Here is a 26138-nt window from a genome sequence, read left to right as displayed (position 1 = left end):
TGGTTACTTGCACATGCAGATCATACATATTTTAATTGGCACGTGCTTGTTTTTGCTTTTTAAAATAACTATTAAAAAAAAACTTTTCTGAATCTATCACCCCATTCTTCTTGGCCTTCAAACAGCCAATCTTTTCCTCTAAACACATTAACAGAGGCTGATTCTCCACTAAGGGGGAAGGAACTGGGTGCCCCAGAATGAAGGAATAGGCTGCTGCAAGAGCTTGTACCAATTACAAAGATACACCTCTGCCATAACCAGGATCACAGCCATTGCAGTTAGTTTAGTTGACCTCGTTGATACCTATGAGGCTGATATCCTTGAGCTTTTGCTGCTGCATCAAACTCTCCTTCCACCCATAAACATAATGAATTCTTATTGCTTGAATGAAAGCCATTTTCTTGCAGGACTTGGGTTGGAATTCATGATTTTCTCTGAAATTTTCCAAGTCACCATGTGGGTTTCTGCTCTCTCTTCCCTAGCAGAATGTGCCAAATCCTCTGAAAGCATCTATGCTTGCTGCAGGACTATTCTGCAATGTGCATTTGGAGTTCTGATCAGACAAACTCCCCCCACCCCCAACGTTGCTCTTAATGGTGAACTCCATGTTTCTTTCTCTGCTTCTCTGTAAATGTCAGAGCTAAGGATCCGGAGTGCTGTAGTCTGAATAAGAACAAGCAAAGATCCGGTGAAAAATGATCCAATATAAAATCTGTTTATTGCTCGCCATAGAAATTGCCCTTAGTTCTGACCTTTTGCTGCTGAAATGTCAGAATAAACAATATGAATGCCTTCCCACTATTGCAGGCTTGGGAGGTGGGCAGGAAGGTCCCTCTCTAAAAAGCAGGGATGGAGGTAAAAGCATTAAGATCAGCAAGCTTCCATTACGTGAGCAGCTGAAATTTATCACTCCTCTGGCAGTGAGGGTTACTTGAGTTCCTTCAGTTTAATGTTATTTTAGTGTAAAAAGAGAGCCAGTTTCTCTCAGCCTTCCTTCTTTCTTATTTGCTTTTTCCTTGCTCTCTTTTACATGGTCTAAAGTGAGGAAGGGCAGTTGGTAGATCATGTGGGTAACATATTTTGGTGTTGCTTCTAAAAAATTAAAATCAATAAAAATCTTAATAGTACAGTGGTACCTCAGGTTACATATGCTTCAGGTTACATATGCTTCAGGTTACAGACTCCGCTAACCCAGAAATAATACCTTGGGTTAAGAACTTTGCTTCAGGATGAGAACAGAAATCGTGCTCCGGTGGCAGCAGGAGGCCCCATTAGCTAAAGTGGTGCTTCAGGTTAAGAACAGTTTCAGGTTAAAAAACGGACCTCTGGAACAAATTAAGTACTTAACCCGAGGTACCACTGTAATGGTAAAAAGAGAGAGGTGGAGGCTGAGGAGCACCAGAAGCTGGAGGAGCACCAGAAGTTGTATGGTGGCATTTTTTATTTTATTTAAAGGAGAGGCCTTATTTATGCAGCAGACACTCCCTTTGCAACTAATAAGAAAAAAGTACTGGCCCCTTTACATGGAATGAGCATTATTTTAAGTAAGAACAAATCTGCGGAGGCTTTGAATAATATGTGAGGTGAGAACACAGCTCCTCTGGATTATCTGTGAGGAAGACTGGAAGCTTTGATAGCTCATGTTTGTTGGGGGGGTGTATATTGCTCCCTAGTGGAAGTTGGTTAACCTCAGTGAAATTGACTCATGGCCTCAGCTGATTTGCTGTATTGGAAAAGCATTTGAAGCTGATAAACCTGGGGAATATAATCCATAAAGAATTCATTGAGAGTTGGAGGTTGGGTAGGCAGCAATGTCTGGTTCAATGTGTTTCATTCACCATCCTTTGTGTGCTACCTTTAGGCTAGGTGGGTTTCTCTTTGAAGCACTTCTGGGAAGTTTGTGTGGAAGCAAAGCTGTTGCCTGCACTGGGTAACTAAAAAACCTGAATGTGATCGTTTTATTACTTATTTAATAAAATTTACATACCGCTTGATTGTAGAGAAAACCTCAAAGCCGTTTACAAAAAAAAGATAAAGCAATAAAATTGTCACTTAAAAATGTACAACGATAAGTTAAAGCATACAAAAAGTTACAGCATACAATAGAAATAAATTTTAGAAACCCACACTCATACACATTTTCTAAACAAAATTAAAAAATTCCTTCCAGGAGCACCTTAGAGACCAACTAAGTTTGTTATTGGTGTGAGTTTTTGTGTGCATGCACACTTCTTCAGATACACTGAAACAGAAGTCACCAGACCCTTATATATAGTGAGAGGGTGGTGGAATGGGTGATTGGCTGATAGGTGTGGTAAACCTGTTGATGACTGTTAACGACTGGTCTTATAGGAAAAAGCAAAGGGTGAGATGGCTAAAAATAGCTTATCATGTATAATGAGATAAGAATCCAATGTTTGGTAATAAGTTGCAATTTAGCAACTTCTCTTTCCAGTCTATTTCTGAAATTCTTTTGTAATAAGACAGCTACTTAGAGATCTTGTACAGAATGTCCTGGGAGACTGAAGTGTTTCTCCTACTGGTTTCTCTGTCTTGTGATTCCTGATGTCAGATTTGTTCCTTTATCTGTCCTTTGGTGTAGGGTTTGGCCTGTTTGTCCAATATAGAGAGCCGAAGGGCACTGTTGGCATTTGAATGGCTAAAAATAGCTTTATCATGCATAATGAGATAAGAATCCAATGTCTCTATTCAGACCGGGTCTCTCCATGGTTTTAATGGTTTACCACACCTATCAGCCAATCACCCATTCCCACCACCCTTCTGAGTAATACCCCTCCCCACCCTCTCACTATATATAAGGATCTGGTGACTTCTGTTTTCAGTGTATCTGAAGAAGTGTACATGCACACAAAAGCTCATACCAATAACAAACTTAGTTGGTCTCTAAGGTGCTACTGGAAGGAATTTTTTTATTTTGTTTCGGCTATGGCAGACCAACACGGCTACCTACCTGTAACATTTTCTAAACAAATTTTATGACTTCAACATCAATGAGCATATGTGAACGAACCATTGTAGATTATTAATTTAATGCTAACGCATATCACTCCAAAATCACAAGGTTTTTCAGTTGTATTGGATTACATAGGTTGTGAGTTATCAAATGTTGAGCACAGAAACAAGTGACGTAACATGCATGTGTGATCCAGCCCTTGAAGACTTCAGTCCTAATGTTTTGTTTGGTTGCATTTAGTATTGAAATTGCACTTGGTGAACAAAAAGGATCTAGGACTAGGCAGCAAAGCTCCCTCCCTCTCTCTCTCTATGTGTTTGTTTGTGTGCATGTGTTGGGGGGGGGCGTATGGCACTAGCAAACTTGCAACTGAACAGGTCATGGCATTTCTGCACAACCTCGAATAGTAATAGGGCCGCCAATAACACTTTCACGTGATACTGAGTAGCAGATAATTAACACTTTTAGCTCCACACGACAGTCATCTGGTGCCCTTGTGAATACATCTCTGATGCTTTGCTGTGAAGGACACACATAAAAGTGATGCCCTTCTCTGGAAGGCAGGCTGATTATTGGTGAACTGTACTTTGCCCTGCGCAATTGGCGTTTTCAACGAATCATGATATTTACAAATCTTGCAGCTGTAAGATTTATAATTAAGGTAGGCGTACACTGTCACTGTGTCATGAAAGAAATGCGCACCGGTTGTGTTCTGGCATCTGTTTTCCTGTTCTGGGGCAAGGACTTTGACAAAGTAAATTGCAAGCTAGTGGTGATTGATGGACAAAGATTTTGCTATGAACAGCTTGATGTGAGCCTTCTGCTTTCTTTGGCTGATCAATTTGATTGCCTAGTTGTTTACACAAGCTTAATTAACTCTGATAGATCTTGCATCAGGCCCCATCATAGATAATTATTTGTTTAGTGACATAAGAGTACGGATATTTTTTCCCTTAAAAATGGGGAAAAAACCTCCAATGACAGGAAAGCAGTGTTCTGGAAGGATTTTTTTCCCAGAAGAGAAGAAAGTTGGAAAAGTATGAAACTTAAAAACTTGCCAAGCTGCCAAGGTGTAGCTTGCAGGTTTCCATTTCGACCACACGTGAAGACCAAGCAGCATGTGAGGTTGCTGTGTGAAGACACCAGCAGGCATCAGGATGCAGTGGCAGACCTACATTTTGGGGGCCCTGAAGGTGGAACTGTTATGAGTGCCCCTTCGCAAACAGCAATGAGGTCTGGGTAACTACTGCTATCTTCTTCAGTGGGGTTGTTCCATGACAGATCACCAGATTTATTAATTTTTTAAAATGAACTGCTACATCCCAGACTTTGTTTAAAACTGCTCTACTGGATTATCTCACATGTCAGAGTGACTGGTGTGAATAAAGTTCCCCTATGCCTTATAGTTTTCAGGTTATGTGGGGAGGATGAATATTAGGGAAATGTATGCATGAATAAAGGGACGTGGGTGGCGCTGTGGGTTAAACCACAGAGCCTAGAGCTTGCCGATCAGAAGGTCGGTGGTTCGAATCCCTACGACGGGGTGAGCTCCCGTTGCTTGGTCCCTGCTCCTGCCAACCTAGCAGTTCGAAAGCGCATCAAAGTGCAAGTAGATAAATAGGTACCGCTCTGGCGGGAAGGTAAACAGCGTTTCCTTGCGCTGCTCTGGTTCGCCAGAAGCGGCTTAGTCATGCTGGCCACATGACCCGGAAGCTGTACACCGGCTCCCTTGGTCAATAAAGCGAGATGAGCGCCGCAACCCCAGAGTCGGGCACGACTGGACCTATAATAATAATAATAATAATAATAATAATAATTTATTATTTATACCCCGCCCATCTGGCTGGGCCTCCCCAGCCACTCTGGGCGGCTTCCATAGAAACCAAAAATACAGTAAATACAGTAAATACCTAGTGGTCAGGGGTCCCTTTACCTTTATGCATGAATAAAGTCCCTTCTGGGGCCCCTCTGGGATTAGGGCCCCTGAAACTTGAGCTTCATTAGTTTCATAGTAGATCCGCCCCTGTCAGGGTGGTTTGCTAATGCAAGGTCCTTAGGGACATTCTACTGACTTGGCTTAGGGGTGAGGGCCACATACTTTTTATCCTAACCTTTGTTGAGGATTGCACCTGCCGAGAAAGCATGAGGTAAAATTTTGAACATTTTCTCTTTGTGACAACCATTAATATTGCAAGGGTTCCTAATCTTATTTTATTTTTAAAATGGCGCCTGTTGGCACCAATTATTCATTCACCCTGAACCCTTGAATAGCTAGGGTGCTGGTGAGACCACTCTTAGTTATTCAACTTGGGGCTAGCTTTCCTCCTGCAAGAAGTATTTCTCATTGTTCAGATTTTTAGCCTTTCAGTATATATAATGCAAGGTTGGTGACAGCATTCTTTAATCCTCTAGCTTGGGAAGGCTTTCTTCTGATCCTCCTGTGTTGTGATTTTTATGTGTTATATTGTCTTCATTGATTTTATGGCATTTTTTCTTACTTTACTGTATATTTTGTTTTTAATATGCTGTTCTCCACTTTAGGTGCCCTTGGGCCAAAAGCTGATAAACAAACTGTAATAATGTTAATAATATAATAATGGCGATGATGCTAATAAAAAAGTGATTTATCTGTGCATTAAATCCTCTTCCACATTTTTTTTGGCAGCTTGTAGACTACAGGGTCGAATTTAGTAAATGGTGGGTGACGGAGTTCAAGACCATCAAGTTTCCTTCCCATGGAACAGTCTTTGACTTTTACATTGACCCAGAAACAAAGAAATTTGAGCTCTGGTCCAAGCTCATCCCCAAATTTGACTTTGATCCAGAAATGCCACTACAGGTAGGTAATTATGCTTATGTGTGTGTTTGTGAGACAATGTTAAACAAAGAGGTTGGTTAAGAATGTGTAAGCATATTGTCTCCGTTAATTTTTGCACATTGGTACTGAATGCTGCTTTATAAGTAGAGAACTGATGCTATGCCTACTAGAATGGCCATACAGTCACCTATTGCAGGAGTGGTAGCCTTACCTGTGCTCCTGTCATTCATGGTGTTGCTGTTCAGTTCTGATCCCCTTCTCTGCTGCCACTTCCATGCTGCTGCTGCTCCTGGCTGTGCTTTTCCTTGTTTTTGGGTGGTTATAATGATTGGACAGTGCCTTTTCAATGAATTGGGCAGTGTTCATTGAAAAGAAGTTCATGTAAAGGAGTGTGCTGGAGTATCCCTTCTTGCACGGAGGATGAATGGTTGTCTCTGACCAAATATTGAGATTGCAGATATTTGTGGATAACCATTTCACACTAAGTGTGTTACCTTGAACAGCCTTTATGCCCAGAGAAACAGCTGATATACTGAGGCTGTGGAGCACCTTTAGCAGCTTTCTGACCAAAGCATTAGATACACTGCAGTGAATGGAACTGTGTGTTTGTTGGAGGGCATTCACAGATAATCAAGGATTCAGATAGACAAGAAGCCCCCTGATGAATTCATTTTATTTACTGGTTCTGTTTCAAAGCCAATCTTTGCATTTTTTGATGCATAGTTCCTAGTTTTTGAGCACTTATGAGAGGCAGGTCTGATTTATCCTCTTTCACTTATATTTATTATAGACTGGTATTGAAGTTGTCATTTTGATAGAAAGTTGGATATCTGTACCCTGGCCTGCAGGCCGTAGGGGGGCAGAGTTTGCCTGAAAAAAGGTCTCTACACAGAGAACAGCCTGTGATCCCAGGCTCTTAACTGAATCTCTCTGCTCTTGTTTCAGTGGGATTATTGTTTCAATGTATTGGCCTCTGACTAATGTTGTGCAAAGATGCTTGCAATGACAGGTTCTGATTCCATCTAGTTGGAAATAGCCAAATGAAATTATAACTGAGTTTAATAAGCAAACAGCATTTGGCTTATTCATCACTCCTTAAGGAAACACACACACACACACACACACACACACACACAATATTTTGTTTGCAGAGAGCAAGCATCTGACTGTGGCAAGTAGTGTTACTCAAAAGAGAGCCCAGTACGGGACACTGATGAAGTATATGTCCTTGCTGTTTTTCTCCTCTGCTCATTTCCCTTTTCTCCAGCCACATTTTGGCATTCTGCAACACACTTAGAAAATACAGTTCTTATTTTTGTGTGTCAGGATGTTCACAAGGGATACTGGCAATATAAGCATTCATTTGGTTTGATATTATCTGGTGCACATCGCATGGCTATATTGCTGTCTAGGGCTGTGGGATTATTAAAGTCTCAAAATGGGGTCACCACTTGCCTTTCTGATATTCTTATTCCCCAGGCTCCCCAAAATGCTAGGTAAAGAGTGTGTGCAGATGACCTGCACTCCGCATAGCAAGTTACTTTTCTTTGGAAGGCGGGCTGTGGTTCATGCGCTGTTGTGCTTTTGCCTAAGCCCCTACAGTTGATCCAAGGCAGTGTTGTCTGCAGTGAAAGGAAGCAAATGTTGCTGGTGTGAGTCAGTGAGGCTAGGAAGAAGCGTAATGGGTGGAAGTAGTTGTGTGAGTTCTGCAAGTTGGCCTTTCCTGATACTGAACACCTGGGAGAGGATTTTCGAGCCAACCAGGCCTACTTGGAAATTAACTTGGAGGCATTAATGAACCAGTCCAATCTACGAGTTGCTGTTTGTGCTTCCAAATATGCACCTTAGAATCATAGAATAGAATCATAGAATCATAGAGTTGGAAGAGACCACAAGGGCCATCGAGTCCAACCCCCTGCCAAGCAGGAAACAAGCTTCTTAACAAGCTGCTTGTCTTCAGTGGTTGGGTCTGTTTCTTTCCACATTTAAAAGACACACGTCTCTCTGTGTGTCTGCAAATATTTTCTGTTTGCTTCCTTGTGTTTTGAAGCATATGCGACATTGGAAACAGCCCTAAGCGCAAAAGCACTTATTGTTATCGTTATCAGTGGTATCGTTATCAGTGGAGGGCTGGGGGAAGGGGCCACACTTCAGCTGATGCCACACAGTGCCAACTACCAGTTCCATGTTTCTGACTTGCCCTTCTTAGATATGTAGGGTGCTGTGGGGCTCATTACAGATGCCTCTCATTCTCCCATCAGGCCTGCCTGGTACACACCACTGAGACCATCCGGGTGCGTTACTTCATGGATCAGCTCTTGGAGAAACGCAGACCAGTCATGTTGGTGGGAAATGCAGGCACAGGGAAGTCTGTGATTGTAGGAGATAAACTGTCTCTGCTGGATTCCGAGGAGTACCTGGTGAAGAACGTTCCTTTTAATTACTACACCACGTCTGCCATGCTGCAAGGTAAATAAGTAGGTGAAATGAAAAGGGTAAATGAAAAGGGAAGCTACTAAGGTAGAATAAATTGTGCTATGAGGCACTCAGAATAAATGCATACTCCAAATCAAAGGGGGTTAAGAAGAAATTGTTGTATAGCTGAACTGAAGTGTTGAAGCTGTTGTTCTGAGTTGCTTTTGCATTTTAAAATAGTTTCACATAAACGAATAACTGGAAGTATAACAATCGCAACTCAGAGAGTAAACAGAATCCTTTGTCATGTTGAAGAGTAATCTATACATAAAAGGAGAGGAGGAAAAAAAAAGGTAAAGGACCCCTGACAGTTAAGTCCAGTTGCAGACGACTCTGGGGTTGCGGCACTCATCACACTTTACAGGCCAAGGAAGCCGGCATTTGTTTGGAGACAGTTTTCCCAGGTCACGTGGCCAGCATGACTAAGCCGCTTCTGGTGCAACGGAACACTGAAACCAGAGCAGCACACGGAAACACCGTTTACCTTCCTGCTGGAGCGGTACCTATTTATCTACTTGCACTTCTGGTGTGCTTTCGAACTGCTAGGTTGGCAGGAGCTGGGACCGAGCAACCGCAGGGATTCGAACCACCAACCCTCCGATCGGCAAGCCCAAGAGGCTCAGTGGTTTAGACCACAGCACCACCCATGTCCCTGAAAGGAGAGGGTAAATGCCATCATATTTGTCAATTTATAAGTCAGACTAAATTTAAAGTAGTGAGTCTTAAACGAGGAGGCTTTAGTGGGTGGTTCTCTAGACCAGATGGATGGGAGGTTGCCTGCTCTTGATGGGGTCACACTCCCTTTGAAAGAGCAAGTATGTAGCTTAGGGGTACTTCTGGATCCTTTGCTATCACTTTTGAGGCTCAGGTGGCCTCAGTAGTGTCAAGTGCCTTCCATCAGTTTTAGCTGATGGCCCACCTGCATCCCTATGTGGACAAGGATAGCCTAATTTCTCTTGTCTATGCTCTGGTAGCCTCTAGGTTAGATTACTGCAATGTGTTATACATAGGGCTGCCTCTGAAGATGGTTTGGAAACTTCAGCTGGTGCAGAATTCAGCAGCCAGTCTGCTCACTGGGGCAAGACTGTTTGAGCATATTATACCAATCTTGATCTGACTGCACTGGCTGCCAATGAGTTTCCCAGCCCAATTCAAAGTGCTGGTTTTGACCTATAAAGCATTACATGGCTCAAGACCACGATACCTTAAGGACTGCCTCTCCCCATATAAACCATCCCGGACACTGCGTTCATCATATGAGGCTCTTCTTCATGTGCTTCCTTTATGAGAGGTCCAGAGGGTGACAACACAAGAGCAGACCTTTTCTGTGGTGGCTCCTTGTTTGTGGAATGCTCTTCTCAGGGAGGCTTGCCTGAAACCTTCATTATGTATCTTTAGGCACCAAGCAAAAACATTTCTCTATAACCATCCCTTTGGCTGATTAACATTCTATGGCCTTTTAAATGCATTTGTGGGAGTTTTTGTTTTATTATGTATTTTGTATTCTCATTTTGTATTTTTATGTTGTGGAACCGCTCTGTGATAAATGCTGTAAGCTTGATCCGTATCCCTGCAACAGTGCCCTAAATAAGAGACAATTTCCTTTTTGTTTTTGTTTTGTTTGTTCTACACTTCAGTGCTGTTGAGATTAAAATGGGCCTGAAGGAAGTGTGCATATGCCACTTCACTCAAATGGCTTTTTCATTGGCGGGAACCCAGTGTTAGTGCATTGTTTCGAATTGGGGAGTCAGATAGTGAGGGTTGGGTTTTTTTTTTACAGCACATTTGTTTGGCTCTAATTGAATATGCAAGTTAAATATTTTAGTATAAAAGGCACCATATGTGAAAACAGGAATGCCACTAATTCATACATTTTGCAGCAACAGAATAAGTAGTTCTAGCTAGAAATATTTAGGCATGGAGAATGCTGCAGGTGATTTGTCACTGCTCACAGCTTCCTTTGTCTTTTAATAATCCCAGCTGGAAACCTGGTCATAGTTTAATAAATGCTGTGTAAACAATGCAGCTTCAGGTAGCGCATGCATATGGAAAATGCCCTGAGGGGGCCTATTCATGGTTTCATTCTTCCAGTGTCCATATTACAGTGGTCTATTGTGTATATTGAATCATTTATAGGGATCCACCTGCCTTTAGGGGCACCAATGCATTCAGACTTGTTGGGATAAATATACCTTAAAGTCCGGGGGGGGGGGGACAGGACAGGTGATGTCCAGACTATGCTCACCTTTTGAAAACTATAGATATATTGTGATCTGGATCCCATCCAGATCAGGGTGATCTTAAATTAAATAAACTTGGTGCCTCTCAGTTAAGGTGTATGAAGGAGGTGGAGAAAATATGCATATGACTGAGACCTGCTCCTGATTTCAGCAGAACTCTAGAGTCTGAGTATGTATAGTCTGAACGGACTCACTGCAAAGGTGGATTTGGGGCAGCAGAACTGCTTCCGCCCTACTGGCTGCTGAGTCTAGGGAGCACCACAGGGTGTTGCAAGTATCACATAGTGAATTGAGCAGAACAGAAGGCGAGAGATTACCCAGGGGTCGGCAAGGTTTACCTCGCTTGGGCCAGTTCACTCCAGCAGAGATCCCTCCGTGGGTCGGATTGCACGTGCGCGCCCGTGATTTCCGACATCTGTGTCTGCACAGACGCAATTTCCAGTGCCATGGAAGCAAGTTCCTACACCTCTCTGGTTTAGCGCAGCGCGCTGGGACCCGCTGAGTGGGCGGCTCAGTTCAGGGGCAGCTCATGGACCAGTTAAACGACTCCCGTGGGCTGCTTGTGGCCCATGGGCCTTAGGTTGCCGACCCCTGGGTTAGCCTTTGAAAGACCAAAGTCTGCCACTGCCCACTGTTAACATTTGAGTATCCCTATGGTGGTGATTTGCTGTTACCTAAATGAATGTGGCTTGGGGAACAAATGTCATGCATCTCTGATAGTTTCAGCAGCAAACACTTCTTTTGAGAAAAAAATTGATCCACATTTCAAACAGAGGAAAGGTGTTGACTGTCATTAAAGTGCAAACACATGCTTCATTTCATTTTCCAAATTCTGCTTGAAAGAGGTTGGAGTTTGTGAGAGTTCATAATGAGCCAAACCCATTGGTGTTTCTGTATATCTTTATTTGTAGGAAAATTTATAAACTGCCACTTAAGATAAGACTATCAGCAGGGTGTACAATAAAATAATAAAAACATCACAAGATTATAAAACCTTCGAGCACAAGTGAGCCCCAACACACACATTTTAGTGCCAGAGGGAAAAGCTTTTTCTTGCTGTTGAGATGTATACAGATAAATGGCAGCAACATTTCCCCCCATATTTACTTGGATTGAGAGTTATGGCCAGAGGCTGGGGCACAGAATCCGAATAAGTTATCCACAGGGTGGGTTAGTGTAAGAATGTGCCTCAGACATGGTTGCTGGTGTGTGCTGAATATGATTTATACCCCTTGCACCTTGCTTTATGCTGCTCAGTGTTTAGATTTACTTGGTTCTGTTTTGCAGTTTATCATTTGCCGGCTATTTCTAACGGGTGTTTGTTTCACTCTTTTTAAAACTTAACAGTCAGCCAGAATAATAAATGATATTCCAGAGAGCTTCAGAGACACTGTTTGTTTGCCCAACATCAGTTTCAGGAGAAGGAAGAAACTACCCAATGCCTGCCAACACCAATACTTTCCTATAGTGCTGCATTACTGACCTAAGGGGATCTGTGACCCACAGATCATATCTATCTGTTCACAATTGTATCAGGGAGAACTGACCTCCTCATCACTAGAGTGACTGATTTAGTCACCATTTGCTCCAAGAATGTGTGTACAGTGGTACCTCAGGTTACATACGCTTCAGGTTACGTACACTTCAGGTTACAGACTCTGCTAACTCAGAAATAGTACCTCGGGTTAAGAACTTTGCTTCAGGATAAGAACAGAAATCGTGCTCCGGCAGCGCGGCAGCAGCGGGAGGCTCCATTAGCTAAAGTGGTGCTTCAGCTTAAGAACAGTTTCAGGTTAAGAATGGACCTCCGGAACGAATTAAGTTCTTAACCCGAGGTACCACTGTATTGGCATGGACGTGAAAGGGTGCTGGACCATGTGCCTGTAATGAAGACTCTGGAAGATTCCCTTGCAGGAGTTCACAGAAAGTAGCAAGTCTGTGAGGAAAAATGGCACAGTTTTTACAGGCACTATCCGCCTGCGGCCTTGCCTTCTTTCCTTGCAGCTTCAACTTAGCTTTCTTGGTTGCAAACATTATAGGGGAATTTGTGGCTTTTTGAGAAGGTGCAAAATAATCCACAACTGAGACTTCTCACAGCCCTTTATACGGCTAGCATATTTTCAGGATTGTCTCTCTGATCGTTGGATCTGAAAACTCTTTACATGCTGCGTGCATTAATAGAAAAGCACCTTTGAGGTTGGGCTTTGGAGTGGAGAACCATCTTGGGATGCATATATTTAATAATCTTGCTTCCTGTAACTTCTCAAATTCCATTTTCAATGGGGTTTAAGGCGCATATTTGCCCTTGCCAGCACATATCTGGAATTCTTCTTCTGGAAGGAGGAGCAGCTGGAAATGGTGTTTGGAGTGTAGAAATGGCTGGTGAGGAAAGGCCTTCATCAGCTCAGACTACTGGTCCATTTAGCTTAGTATTGTCTACAGTGAGTCACAGCGACTCTGCACCTTTTCTGGCGGAGGTCTCTTCCATCACCTGCTACTTGATTTTTTTCATTTTTACAGACGATCCCAGGGTTTGCTCCAGAAACCTTTTGTATGCAATGCAAGTGCTGTATGACTGAACTTTGACCCCCTTTCCTCTTTACTACTACTTGTTGAAAATGGCTTTTTTCTGAAGCTGATTTTCCCTCCCCTGGAGGAAAACAGAGTTTGGGGCCTCTATTAGTGTAGGTCTATATATGTGACATGTAGTTAGCCCCTTCAAATAAAACTGAAATCATTTGTGGTTTTACTAGACCACTAGATTCTGTGTTACATGCCACTAGATTCTGTGTTACATGATTACAGAATATGTTTAGTATCACATGACTGCTCTTGAATTGGTAAAGCACTGTCATGTTCCGATGCATGCTGCAAATGGAGATGGAAGGACCCACCATTGATTGATTGTTTATGGGCATAAAATCTCTAATGAGTATAATACCTCTAACACGCATATAGAGTATTGCCTGCTGGCAAGAGATTCCCATGCGTTGTGGTGAAAAGTCCCTGATCTACCCTTGCAAGGGCAAATGCAGGCTGATAGGATCTCTCTGTTTAGTGAATGGGACATCCCACACATGCAAGAGATTTGTACGTCCAAACAAATGTTTAGTGATTAGGTGCAAATAATTCTACCCTGGGAAAGGTAACATGATGGGATGCTTCATGTGGCATCAAAGAGCTTTGTGTTTCTGCAGAATGTTTGCATTCCCCTGCACAGCCATGGTGCTTAGCAGATTTCCAGATGCAATTAACTGTAGAACATAATGCGTTTAATCCTGGAAAGATTCTGAAAAAGGCCACTGAGCCATCTAAATCCCATTTCAAGCTATGGAGCCTTGCGCAAGGTTTCTTCATGTGGCAAACCTGCCCCCAGAGAATTCCACAGAAATAGATGTCTCTCAGCCCATCAGCCTCTGGGAAAGCACAGCAGATGCTTAATAACCCTAAAACACAGTGATTGTTTATTCCAGTATAATTGGGGTTTGAGTATCTGTGCAAGAGACATGTGGCTTTTGATATTATTGTGAGAGACATTCTCAGATTAAAATGCTGCTTTTACGAACATGTCATTTGATCTCTCAGTAATTGCATTTCAATTTGATATATCTTTTGCATACTTGTTAAATCCCTAAAAGGCATGTTTTCTATGTTAATTAGGCTCTAATTAAATGCATATTTGAAAGACATTCTCTCACTTCCAGAAATTTAATTTTTTTTGGGGGGGGTGTTGTTTAAAGAGGAAGATTCCTCACTGACAGAGGTGTTATCTTGCACCCATCATTTCAGGATCTTTCTGTGCCACAAACTGTCAAGATGAGATGGATTCTTAGCAGCGGATGCTAAATACAAAACAAAAAGCATTTTTAATAACCTGCAAAGATGTGATCAGTTTAGTGAAAAGCAAATTATAGCACGCCCTTAATAGCTTGGTGATTGTTGAGAAGTTCATTGTCAATTGCAAGATGCTGATCTTTGAAAACATTCTTGCAGGCTTTGCTACTATGATGAAAGGCTACTAAGAACTGCCAGTTTATTTATTTTTTAATAAGGCAATAGAAAATTAGCAGTTTGTACCTTGTAATGTATATAAGCCATTGCAAATACCTTGTTCAACATAGATATGTTGATACATGCAGCTGCTTCTTGATGTTTGCACTCAGGGTAAATACTTGTACTGTTGCACATGCATTAAAATGTACATGCTTTTGGTGGCACAGCGATTACTATGTCAAAGAAGGAATATGTGAAGTTGCCGTGATAGTGATACTTTTGGCAAAGCAATTTGCCTAGAGAGATGAAAATGTGGGAGAAGCAAACCTTGGCACTTTTTAAAACATCAGTTTGTTGTCATAAAACATTGATATATTTTTTTTAAGAATACACATCCAGACATTTTTGTTGTGTACCAAATGCAGGGCAGGAGGGGGCAAATAAAAGGAGCCAAGAACTTATTATTACCATCTGGGACACTGCCTTCTTGCATAGTCCTCCCAAAAGCAAATCCTATTCTAGTGAGCACCACTTCCTTTTAACCCTACTCTTTCTTTTTTTAACAATTTGTCCTGGTCTTCGCAGCCAGGGATTATTCACACAATATGGGCACCTTAGCCAGTATTGTCCCCCTTAGCCCAAGACTGTATTTCAGACCATAATCACAATGCAAGAGGAATCATGACTGCTGCTTACTGTTGAATGCTATAAGTTCAGTGATTTGAAGAAAGGACTTGTTTATGCCTTGTTGCATTGTGCAAAAGAAATTGTGGTATTCATTTGGGTGATTTTCCTCTGTCCATCTACATAAACCTCTAATTTGCCCGTGGCACCTTACCTTGACATCAAGCTGTTTTCTGTTCCTATTGTCCATGTGTAAGATTCAGCATGTTTGAGCGATGACTAGTAAGAAGCTTGTATTGTACAATTTCCAATTTCACTTTGGACAAAGTGTTACCTTTCTGCGACAAAGGCTTCAGTTTGATGAATGTTTCTCAGGCCAAACTAGCCCTTCGTTCTAGCTTAGCAGTCTTGATCACTTGGTTTTGTGCAATATTTGCACAGGTTAATCTCTCATGTATTCAGCTGACTAGCTTTGAATTCAAATATTCATTGCACGGCTTCAGACAACAGGTTGTTGACCATCTGGGTAATAAGCATGCATATAGATGTCCAAATACCAAAGTGTGTAACTTGGTCATCTTCTTACCGAAAAAATAGGGTTGCATTCCACGCCTTTGAGAGAAAGCTGCTTGACAGTTCTGATCGATATCTTCTAGGGCCCCTATAAATGGTTTGCCACAACACACAATGGCTTTCTTCTTGTGAGTGACTCCTCAATGTTTCTGATAAGCCAAAAAGCCAAAATATGGTTCAGGGGCCAAGGATAAATAGATCAATATCTTGGATGAATTATGATCTGCACCGTAGAACCATTACACATTGAAAAATACAACTGTGCTGCCAAAAGTGTTTTATTGACTAATTTTAGTGGGCTTTTCATCTCAGTTTTTCAGTCTTTATCCTACCCTTTTGTCTTTATCCAATGCTACAGGCTGCTTCACTTTTTTTTGCAGATGCAAACAAAAATCATTCCCACCCCCCCGAGAAACAAGCATGCCACATTTAAAACACTCTCCTGGGAGCCAAAACTGGTTGCATCTAAGACTGCTGCCCAATACTGGGTCTAAATATGATGCTGATTGTGGAGCCTCTGTCAAAAAACAGCAGCTCTGCATAGAGTTCCCCTTCTTTCCTTAGCATCCAGTAAGGAAAATGTATGATATGAAATCATTGCATTGTATATTTCAGTATATGCCAGTACTGCAAATTCCCACTTCCAGTCCAAGTATTGTTTAAATATGTCCCACATCCCTGCATTCCGTTAGAGATGTGGCATCTTAAACTGTCAGCAGAAGTGACTTGTGTGTCTTCCCTCTTTATTTTCTCTCTACCATGATAATGTCCCTTTTGATTCATCTCCTAAGGATTGCAGTTTGAGGGTGGTATTAAAAAACAACAACAAAACCATACATATTCCAATCAGTGCAAAAATTTCCACTAGCACCACATAACTTCCTCTACTCCTCTCCCAAGTGTGTGTTCTGCACCCTGCCCAAATCTGTTCCAGAGGGTTGGGGGAAACTCATAGAACTGGTTTAGGGGGCCATTCAGGGGGAGGAGAAGGTGGAGGTTCCAGTGCACAAGTAGAAATCCTTACGCTGGTAGGTTGTGTTATTCAGCGTTAGCTTGGATACAACTCTGGATGAGACATTTTATTCTTCTTTCTTTTCCCATATTCAGTCACTCCTAACTTAAACCAAGGATGTACTTAAACTCCAGATGTTGCTGGTCTACAACTGCTGAACATTGGCCAAGGTTCAGCTGTTGGGAGTATAACAATATCTGGAAGGCTGTAGGTTTCTTATTCCTGTTTTAGGTTCTGCCTAACATTTTTTCTCTTTTTGCCTTGGCAGTCTGCTGAACCTCAGCCATTGCAATCCTTTCATCAGCCTTTCTTCATTCTCTTGTTTCTGTAAATAATTGTAAGGCGGCACACCACTTTCACCACGTACCTGTACTGGCACCAGGGGTATGGTTCCTCATCAAAGGGAGTCACCACTTTCTAGCTGCCTTACAGTTCATATTCTGGATTAGTATCACAGTGTTGGAAAGAACACTTTTGAAAACTCCAAGCCTTTGTTTCTTCACAGCTGTTCTTGAGAAGCCGCTGGATAAAAAGGCAGGAAGGAATTACGGCCCTCCTGGCACCAAGAAGCTTATCTACTTCATCGATGACATGAATATGCCTGAAGTAGACACTTATGGAACTGTCCAGCCTCATACACTGATTCGGCAACATCTGGACTATGGGCACTGGTAAAATAGGGATAGATCTGTCTATTTATAGTCCTTGTCACTTCGGCATGTGTTTAGCCATAATTCTGTTATGTTTCCCTATCACTTTCAGACCCTCTTAAAAGACATATGTTATATGTGTATTTTCTCTCAAGTTTGCATTTGGGCTAATTTATTAGTATTTATTTGCTGAATTTCTATCCCACTCATCATGCTCTAGAGCAGGGGTCGGCAAGGTTTTACCTGCCTGGGCCGGTCAAGTCCTGCGGAGATCTTTCTGTGGGCTGGATTGTGTGCACGTGTGAGCACGATTTCTGGCGTCTGGGCATGCGCAGACGCGATTTCCAGCACCACAGAAGCAAGTCCCTACACTGCGGCAGTTTAGCGCAACACACAGGGATTCGCCAAGTGGGTGGCTCAGTTTGGGGGCAGCTTGTGGGCTGGTTAAACTGCCCCCATGGTCCGCTTGTGGCCCATGGGCCGCAGGTTGCCGACCCCTGTCCTAGAGCATTGCCTGTAAATACAGTAATGGAAGTGTGATATTCTCCCTGATATAGAGTCCCTGCTGTGCTAGATGTTATGCAGACATATGCGAATCCTAGCCTTATTCCCCAATATTGTGCAACCTCTGTTGGAATATTAATTGAAAGCAGCTGGGATACAGCAGGTGCCCAGTGCACATCTGACATGCTGCTTGAGACTTGGCAAAGTCCGGCAGGCACGCTGCTGTTTGTTTGTCACTAATAGGATGTGATTAGGGTGATGCATTCTTTTCTTTTTTCTTCTTCTGGCAAAGGTATGACAGAAACAAGCTGTCCCTGAAGGAGATCATGAATGTGCAGTACGTGTCGTGCATGAATCCCACAGCAGGCAGCTTCACTATCAACCCACGCTTGCAGGTATTGCTTGTTCACCTGGCAAGGAGAAAGCCGCTGTTGGGTTCACTCAGTCTTTGGAAGGATTAACACTCTCATTTGTTTGCAAGCTATCCTAGATGGTCTCCATTTGAAGACAAACTTTAAGAAAAGAAAATTTTGAAGTAAAACTTAGCAATGTTTTCTGGATATGAGAAGAAAGTGGGGTGTAAGATGTACTGAACTTAAAAGGTAAAGGGACCCCTGACCGTTAAGTCCAGTCGCGGACAACTCTGGGGTTGCGGTGCTCATCTCGCTTTATTGGCCGAAGGAGCCTGCGTACAGCTTCCGGGTCATGTGGCCAGCATGACTAAGCCACTTCTGGCAAACCAGAGCAGCACACGGAAACGCCGTTTACCTTCCCGCCGGAATGGTACCTCTTTATCTACTTGCACTTTGACGTGCTTTTGAACTGCTAGGTTGGCAGGAGCAGGGACTGAGCAACGGGAGCTCACCCCGTCGTGGGGACTCGAACTGCTGACCTTCCGATCAGCTTTATTTTATTATTAGTACCAACTTCCCTGTGTAGAGCCCATTCATACCCCTGTCAGTGCTTTGCTGTTTTTAAACATCAGAAAATCTTATATTGCATCTCCTGTGTTGGAATCTGATTTCATAATACAGTTCCAATATAATTATATTTCAGGACCAAGGACAGTGAACATCATTGTTTCTTTTTCACTGGCTTCTAATTTCTTTTTCTACTTTCTAACATATACTTCAGCAAGCATTTTCATCTAGCCCATATCCCTGATTAAAAAGCCCATATCGAAAGGGCTGGAGCTTTTGGGGTATGAAGATTCTTGTTGAATTCACAGATGAAATTGGTGTTTTGCCATGTAAACACTAGGAAGCCAAGTGATAGGTTGCAGTACGTGTCCTGTTGTAGTGGGATTATATGCTAATTGCTTGGCAAATATCCTTCACAAGAAGAATCACAGGACCTTTCTAACCTTTTTGTTACTTTGGTAATTTAAAAGTGTGACTTTGATTTTTTTTATTTTAGGGAGAGGGATAAGGCACCTGAAAACTGGCATAGTTCAGTGCCTCTTGTATTAGCTGGAAAATTCCTTGTTCAAAGACCAAGTTGGTCTACGGCAAAAGCCACTGTCTTGCAACCACAGCCTTCCCTATTCTTAAGTAGCAACGCAGGAGGAATATACTTAGATATCTTGCAGAGTTGTTTGGATTTCTGTAATAATGGATAGGGGCAGATTTCAACATTCTTAAAGCAGTACTTTATTTATTAGTACAAGTGCTGCTACTGTTTTAAGTGTCACGTCAAATGCTTTGCCCTCTTGTAGTAAAGGACCCCTGGATAGTTAAGTCCAGTCAAAGGCGACTATGGGGTGCAGTGCTCATCTCGCTTTTCAGGCCGAGGGAGCCGGCATTTGTCCACAGACAGCTTTCTGGGTCATGTGGCCAGCATGACTAAACTGCTTCTGGCGCAACGGGACACTGTGATGGAAGCCAGAGTGCACAGAAACGCCATTTACCTTCCCACTGCAGCGGTACCTATTTATCTATGTGCAGTGGTGTGCTTTTGAACTGCTAGGTTGGCAGAAGCTGGGACAGAGCAACAGGAGCTCATCCTGTCACATGGATTCGAACTGCCGACCTTCCGATCAGCAAGCCCAAGAGGCTCAGTGGTGTAGACCACAGCACCACCCATGTCCTTTGTAGTAGTTGTAGTAGTAGTAGTAGTAGTCTTGTAGCAGGAAGTTAGCTTAGAATTATCTAGTGATGCCATTATTTCCCTGGTAGGCAGATTTCTCAGTGTCCAACATCTGGGAGTTAGGAAGAATGAGGTGTGCAATATAGGTCAAGCATTGCTCTACATGTGGCCTTGGGCCTATGATCCAACATCACCATCTCTATCCATGTTTTATTTATGAGTTTCACTTGCGTAGTTGTCTGTGGCCCACTGGGTGTGATTGATGATTCTTCCCTTTGGAGACAGGTGTATGAAAACTCTCAGGCATTTGCTATTATCAGGTCAAGGGAAAAGTTGCGCCAGTGAAAGTGATTCTGCCCAAACCCATCCTATTTCTGTTACATGCAATACCTACTAGTCTGTATTGTGTTTTCCTTTATGCAGCGCCACTTCAGTGTGTTTGCTCTCTCATTCCCTGGGTCAGATGCTCTGTCCACGATTTACAGCACCATCCTAACTCAGCACCTGAAGCGGGGGAACTTCTCTGCGGCTTTACAGAAATCATCACAGCAGTTAATAAGTCTGGCTCTTGCCCTGCACGTGAAAGTGGCGGCAACATTCCTGCCAACAGCTATCAAATTTCATTACAACTTCAACCTGAGAGATTTGTCCAATGTCTTCCAAGTAAGTAGCTCTTCCAGTTGGGAGCTGTGTGCTCCCTTAGCTAAATTAAACTTTGAAATTAGAAATGAAAAGGAGTGATGCTGATGCTGTATAGAACCATGACATGCATGGTAATATGTAATGTATGCCCAATGCAGTGGCCATGAGATATTGTTTGTCCTTCCTAGGATTAAATGGGATACACAGTGGTCAAAGGGGTCTTGTCTTCCCCAATGTGTTTAGAGGCCCAAGGTGACACTTCACTCACTGGAGACTGTCAAGTGGATTTTGCTCACATAAACACAGACAGACTGTTTTGGTTATATGCTGCACAGTTATGCTTTATTCCAACTTTTCAGTCCTGCAGTTGCCTTATACATTGTTCAATCCTTTCCTGAGAATGCTGGAAACTGCACTTTGCTTTCTGTGTTGTTGTCACGTTGCAGAGACTGTAAACTAGAAGGCTTTTTTTAAAAAAAATCAACAATAAATGTGCTTGTGTCATAAGAAGCTCTGATTGTCTTTCTACCTAGTTGCATTAAGTGGCTTTCATTTTCATTCTGGAAAGAACATAATGCTAAAATTGGTTTGAGGCTATCGCTTCCTGTTTTGCAATTTGCTTGGCGTTAGACACCAGAAACTCCCTTTTAACTGCTAATGTTGATGCAAATGCGAAAATGTAGTGGCCCTTTAACATCTCCTTTATCTTAGGAAAGAAATCAAGTGGTTCAGTGTTTAATGGCTTTCAGTATTGAGGACACTTGAGGGTTGCTCTTACAACAGCTGTTTTTCAGGTTACTTGAGATGTTCACAATTCAAGTGCATCTTACACAAAATGCATGCAAATCCAAGCACTGATAGTCAGCAGCCTGCTCAGTTCAAGCACCCTGTGGCATTTTTTTGCATATCTGTTGCTTCATAGTACATTAGTCCATGAGTAAACTGACTTCCTTTTGTGCTTTATCCCAGAAATACATTTGTTCATTATTTTCTCACATTTCTGCATTAATTAATTGCTACATCCATATATCTCTCATACAGCACCAGCTCTGTGGATGGCTACAAACCGATTAAGGCAGATCAGAATTTAAACAATAATTACTTTGAATAATTACCTCCAAGTTATGCTTATTTCCTGTATGAAAAGGGTTTGCTGGATTTTATTGCAAAAAGTCCCAGGCACGTTTTGTGTGAAGTAATCAAAGGGCCACTGTGTATTTATTACTATCGGCAAGAGCTGAAAGATGGTTTGTGTGTGAGCAAAGTTGGTTGCATAAGGTTCCTCCTTCTCCTTGAAACCATCCCCAATCTGATAAAATAGCCAGACTTAGTTACTTTAGCTGACAAGTTTCAAATTACCAGGAACAGAAATCACTGAGAGTATAAAGGAAACCTTCCAGATGGGTGTTGCATTTTGCACACCTGATTGTCAGCAGTATATATGTGTGAGAGAGAGAAAAGGAGAGAGAAAATTAATGTTTCTTTGTAAAAGCAAAGAATTGAGAAAGTTTATTATAGAACTTGGCTTCTGCCATTCTCGTGTCCTCTTGGCCCTGTTGAAATCAGTGAGACTTCCCCATATATAATCTGCTCCTGGCAGATTTTTGACACCTATAAAATAACAGTCCTTGGGTAATTTATAAAGTGAGAGTGAAATATATGGATGCTCTTGCTTTCTGTGACTCTTGTGTACTTGATATGGTTGTTTTTAAATTTTACTACAAAACTGCTCCTGCTTTGCCTATGACATCTAAGATGAAAGAAACTTGGTATGGTGAAATCCATGATACAGGTGTGTGGTCTGATATCTCAGCTTATCTGAAATAGAAGACTGTGCTGAATTGAGACCTTTGTCATATGCACACTGTATTATGCATCTGTCCAGATTGCTCACTTGGATGATACAATGGAAATCAGTGCAAGGCAAGCTTGTAAGCATGTTGTTGCTGTAAAACAATCCCTTCCCCCCCTTTTCTTCTCTCGAATGATGTAGTAGCACAGGTATATTTATGTAACTTCTATACCATTTCCTGTTTAAAAAATAAAGAAAACGATGTGTGACAATGGCAGTGTAAATGATTAAAACAAGGCCAAGCAGCAGCAGCAACGGAGCATAAGCATAAGAAATAACAATACAGTGGTGCCCCGCAAGACGAATGCCTCGCAAGATGGAAAACCCGCTAGACGAAAGGGTTTTCTGTTTTGGAGGTGCTTCGCAAAGCGAATTTCCTATGTGCTTGCTTCGCAAGACGAAAATGTCTTGCGAGTTCCTGCGGGGTTTTTTTCCTCCCCCCCCCTTTTTCCCAAGCCTCTAAACCGCTTATCAGCTGATGGCTAAGCCGCTTAACAGCTTATCGTTAAGCCGCTTATCAGCTGATCGTTAAGCCGCTTATCAGCTTATCGTTAAGCCGCTTATCAGCTGATCGTTAAGCCGCTTATCAGCTGATCGTTAAGCCGCTTATCAGCTGATCCACTAAGCCCGCTAAGCCGCTAATACTGTAGCACTAATCCGCTAAACCGCTAATGGGCTTGCTTCGCAAGACGAAAAAACCCGCAAGACGAAGAGACTCGCGGAACGGATTCTTTTCGTCTTGCGAGGCACCACTGTATAGACCACAGTTTGCACCAGTCATTAAACAGGAAAGTTTGAGGATACTGGAAGGTTGTCTTAAGATATTTCAGAGTAAAAAAAGACAAAGCAGGGCACTTGGCCTTAGAAGCACAGTGTATCATTGTGGTGCTGTGTCAGGGAACTGCCATCAGCTCAGGGGCGAGAGGTGGAAGGGCAGTTGTGTTATAGGGAGCCTCCAAAGATCTTACGAAGTAGTTCTTCCTCTGGCGAGGAGGGAAGCCACACTTCCAGTGGGGAGGGGGTGCAAGGATCAGAAGATGCTAGGGAGAGCCTCAACACCAAGCCTGAGCAAAGCAGAGGGGAGGCAAGTCCCCCTTTGCCAGTGCCCGTTCTGAGCAGTAGTCTTCGGCGCAGAGAGGGGAGGAGAAAGTTGGGGGTCACACGGCTGTTATGCTGGGAAGGTATAAGGACCACCCACTCCCAGATTCTGCTAGCGACTGAGCAGACATGGACTTGTGATGCTCTGCACTGTAAATAGTTTGTACAGATAATAAAACCTAGAAAAGCCAGGTTGGAGTCTTGCCTGTTTGCTCCCGAGCAACCGCATCAGCACCTGACATGCTGCAACAGAGAAAGCCCTGTTCCATGAGCACAGAAGCTCATGTGGGTGTCTTAGCAGTTGTGGGAGGTTCATACAATAGAAGGTGTTGCTTGAGGAATACAGACCATATGGAGCTGTAAAGGTCATTGCTGCTATGAGGGAGTGCCCTACAGTTAACAGCTATGTGATATTTTAAAGCTGTTTAATCTGCCATGTTTTTCCCTTTCTTATGATGACCTCTTTAAAAAAATAACTTGGCTACTGTATTCTGTGCCAGCTGAAGCTTTCAAAAAGTTTTTTAACGTCTTATCATCTATGGGGTGAAGGTGGAGGCTCTTGTTTCCAGCAGATTTGACAGCCCAAATCCACGCTATGTGGTTCTCTTTTGTTTAAAAACGTGGGATCCGTATTGAGGCATCTCTGCTCTGCAGAAGTAAAAAACTTCAGCACTATCTTTGCTCTTTGATGTTGCTCCAAAGCACGGTGGAAGTGCAAAAATTATTTCTTACTGTGCATAATTACTATATTACCCAGCTTCACTGCTCAAATTGTATTGCTCCCCGGACTAATTGTTATTATACCACTCACTAAGCTATTGCTGAAGTTTACTCTCTGGTGAAGCCTTATCCCAGCTGTATCTCTTAATCAGTTTCTCTAGTTCATGCCTGGAGAGGATGTGCAGTGGAATGTTAATGCCCTGGAAGCTCACTTAAGTGAGATTGCGACTCTGGACAACTTTTCTTTGGCCAGGCTGAAAAAGTCTGTGAAAGGAACAAAACCATTGAATAGTACAATGGCAGCTTGGCCATATCATGCTATATTCAGATCACCAGTCCTACAAGTGGAAGCAAGCACAATAACTTTCACTAGTGCACCTGAATCAAGATGGTGGTGACTTCACCTGGTTTTTGGTGTGATGGGTCTAGAAGAAGAAGAAGAAGAGTTTGGATTTGATATCCCGCCTTTCACTCCCTTTAAGGAGTCTCAAAGCGGCTAACATTCTCCTTTCCCTTCCTCCCCCACAACAAACACTCTGTGAGGTGAGTGGGGCTGAGAGACTTCAGAGAAGTGTGACTGGCCCAAGGTCACCCAGCAGCTGCATGTGGAGGAGTGGAGACGTGAACCCGGTTCCCCAGATTATGAGACTACCGCTCCTAACCACTACACCACACTGGCTCTCCAGTCTAAACCTACTTCCAGTCTAAACCTACAAATTGCACCATCCATTTAAAATTCACAATATTTGTTTGGTTTCTAAAGAATAATAATACCCGGGTAGGACTGGTTACTCCCTGCGTGTAGCATAGATTGGAATGACCTATTCTAAAATATGTATCGGGCAGGGTTTTTTAAAGGGATTTTGTTGAGAGCAGTAAAGGTTTATCTTGGTTGATAGGATTTGGTTTGCAATAAAAATATCTCTGGAAAGGAGTAGAAGGCACGGAGTGTAGAATTTGTTATTGGTTTCTTTGGGAATTTGTATCGTGTTCAGGATGTAGTGAAACAAAGCTTTGCCGGGCTTAGCTCCAAAGCGTACTTAAAGAACAGGGTACCACTGAACATACTGAGAGTGTCTTTCCCTTACAGCTGATCCCAAAATAATTTGGATTAGGGCAAATGTTTCAGGTCAGAGGGAGCAGTTTTGTGGCACCTCTTTTAAGAAACAGAATACTGGCTATAGTTGTAGATTTGTTAAGAAAATGTTATCTGTTCTTCACTAGATATTCTTATTCTTGCCATTCATATCTGTGTTGAGTGTGTGGCACACTATGGAAATTAAATTGGTTTGTTACAGACTAAAAAAGGATGTGGTCTGTCCTCAAGGAAATCTAATCATCCTTGTTATTTTCAACTGGAGTTGCTACGACATTCTTTCATATATATATATATAGAGAGAGAGAGAGAGAGAGAGAGACAAAGTAAGGCTGCTAGGCTGTTGTTTTTAACCGCATTTTAGTTGAAGGAATGCATGTCCATTTGTGCTCAAACCTCAAAATGTGGAATAGCTGGAAAGAAGCAAGGCGTTTTCAATTACTTTTAAGTGCATCTTAGAATTTCTGAATAACTCAGTAGAGGTTTTCTTTTAAATTTAATGTCACCAGACCCATAGATATTGCTAATGGACTTCGTTAAAAAGGATTTCTATTTGGAAGAGACACTTCCATATGTATTTTTAGAAGGTGTCATAAACATGCCACAATTACCTGGCAGAAATTAATGTTTTCTTGAGGCAATATCTGCCTGATTAAAGTCAGTTTTTAAAAAATCATCCAATTTTATTCCCAGGCTGCTTTTGTCCTGCAGAAATGTGAATGGCATTGTCTGCAGGAAATGGTTGCGTATGAGGTAGTGTGTGTGGCCTGAATTTTTGTTGT

General features: G+C 42.4%; 1 protein-coding gene across 1 annotated transcript in view; it reads left to right on the top strand.

The window, feature by feature from the left end:
- DNAH9 (dynein axonemal heavy chain 9) overlaps positions 1-26138 on the top strand; it is a gene marked incomplete at its 5' end in the record, with an annotated part of 193033 nt that overhangs the window by 66913 nt on the left and 99982 nt on the right. The window contains 5 exons of the mRNA XM_080993517.1: positions 5640-5813; positions 8054-8261; positions 17215-17380; positions 18156-18258; positions 20372-20611. Coding sequence (XP_080849643.1) covers positions 5640-5813; positions 8054-8261; positions 17215-17380; positions 18156-18258; positions 20372-20611 — 891 coding nt within the window. The remainder of the gene's footprint in view (positions 1-5639; positions 5814-8053; positions 8262-17214; positions 17381-18155; positions 18259-20371; positions 20612-26138) is intronic.

The sequence above is a fragment of the Podarcis pityusensis genome, assembly GCF_964106645.2.
Source record: "Podarcis pityusensis genome assembly, chromosome: 2".
Classification (NCBI taxonomy): domain Eukaryota; kingdom Metazoa; phylum Chordata; class Lepidosauria; order Squamata; family Lacertidae; genus Podarcis; species Podarcis pityusensis.
The sequence above is the reverse complement of the archived record's forward strand: the minus strand, read 5'-3'. Positions and strand labels throughout refer to the sequence as shown.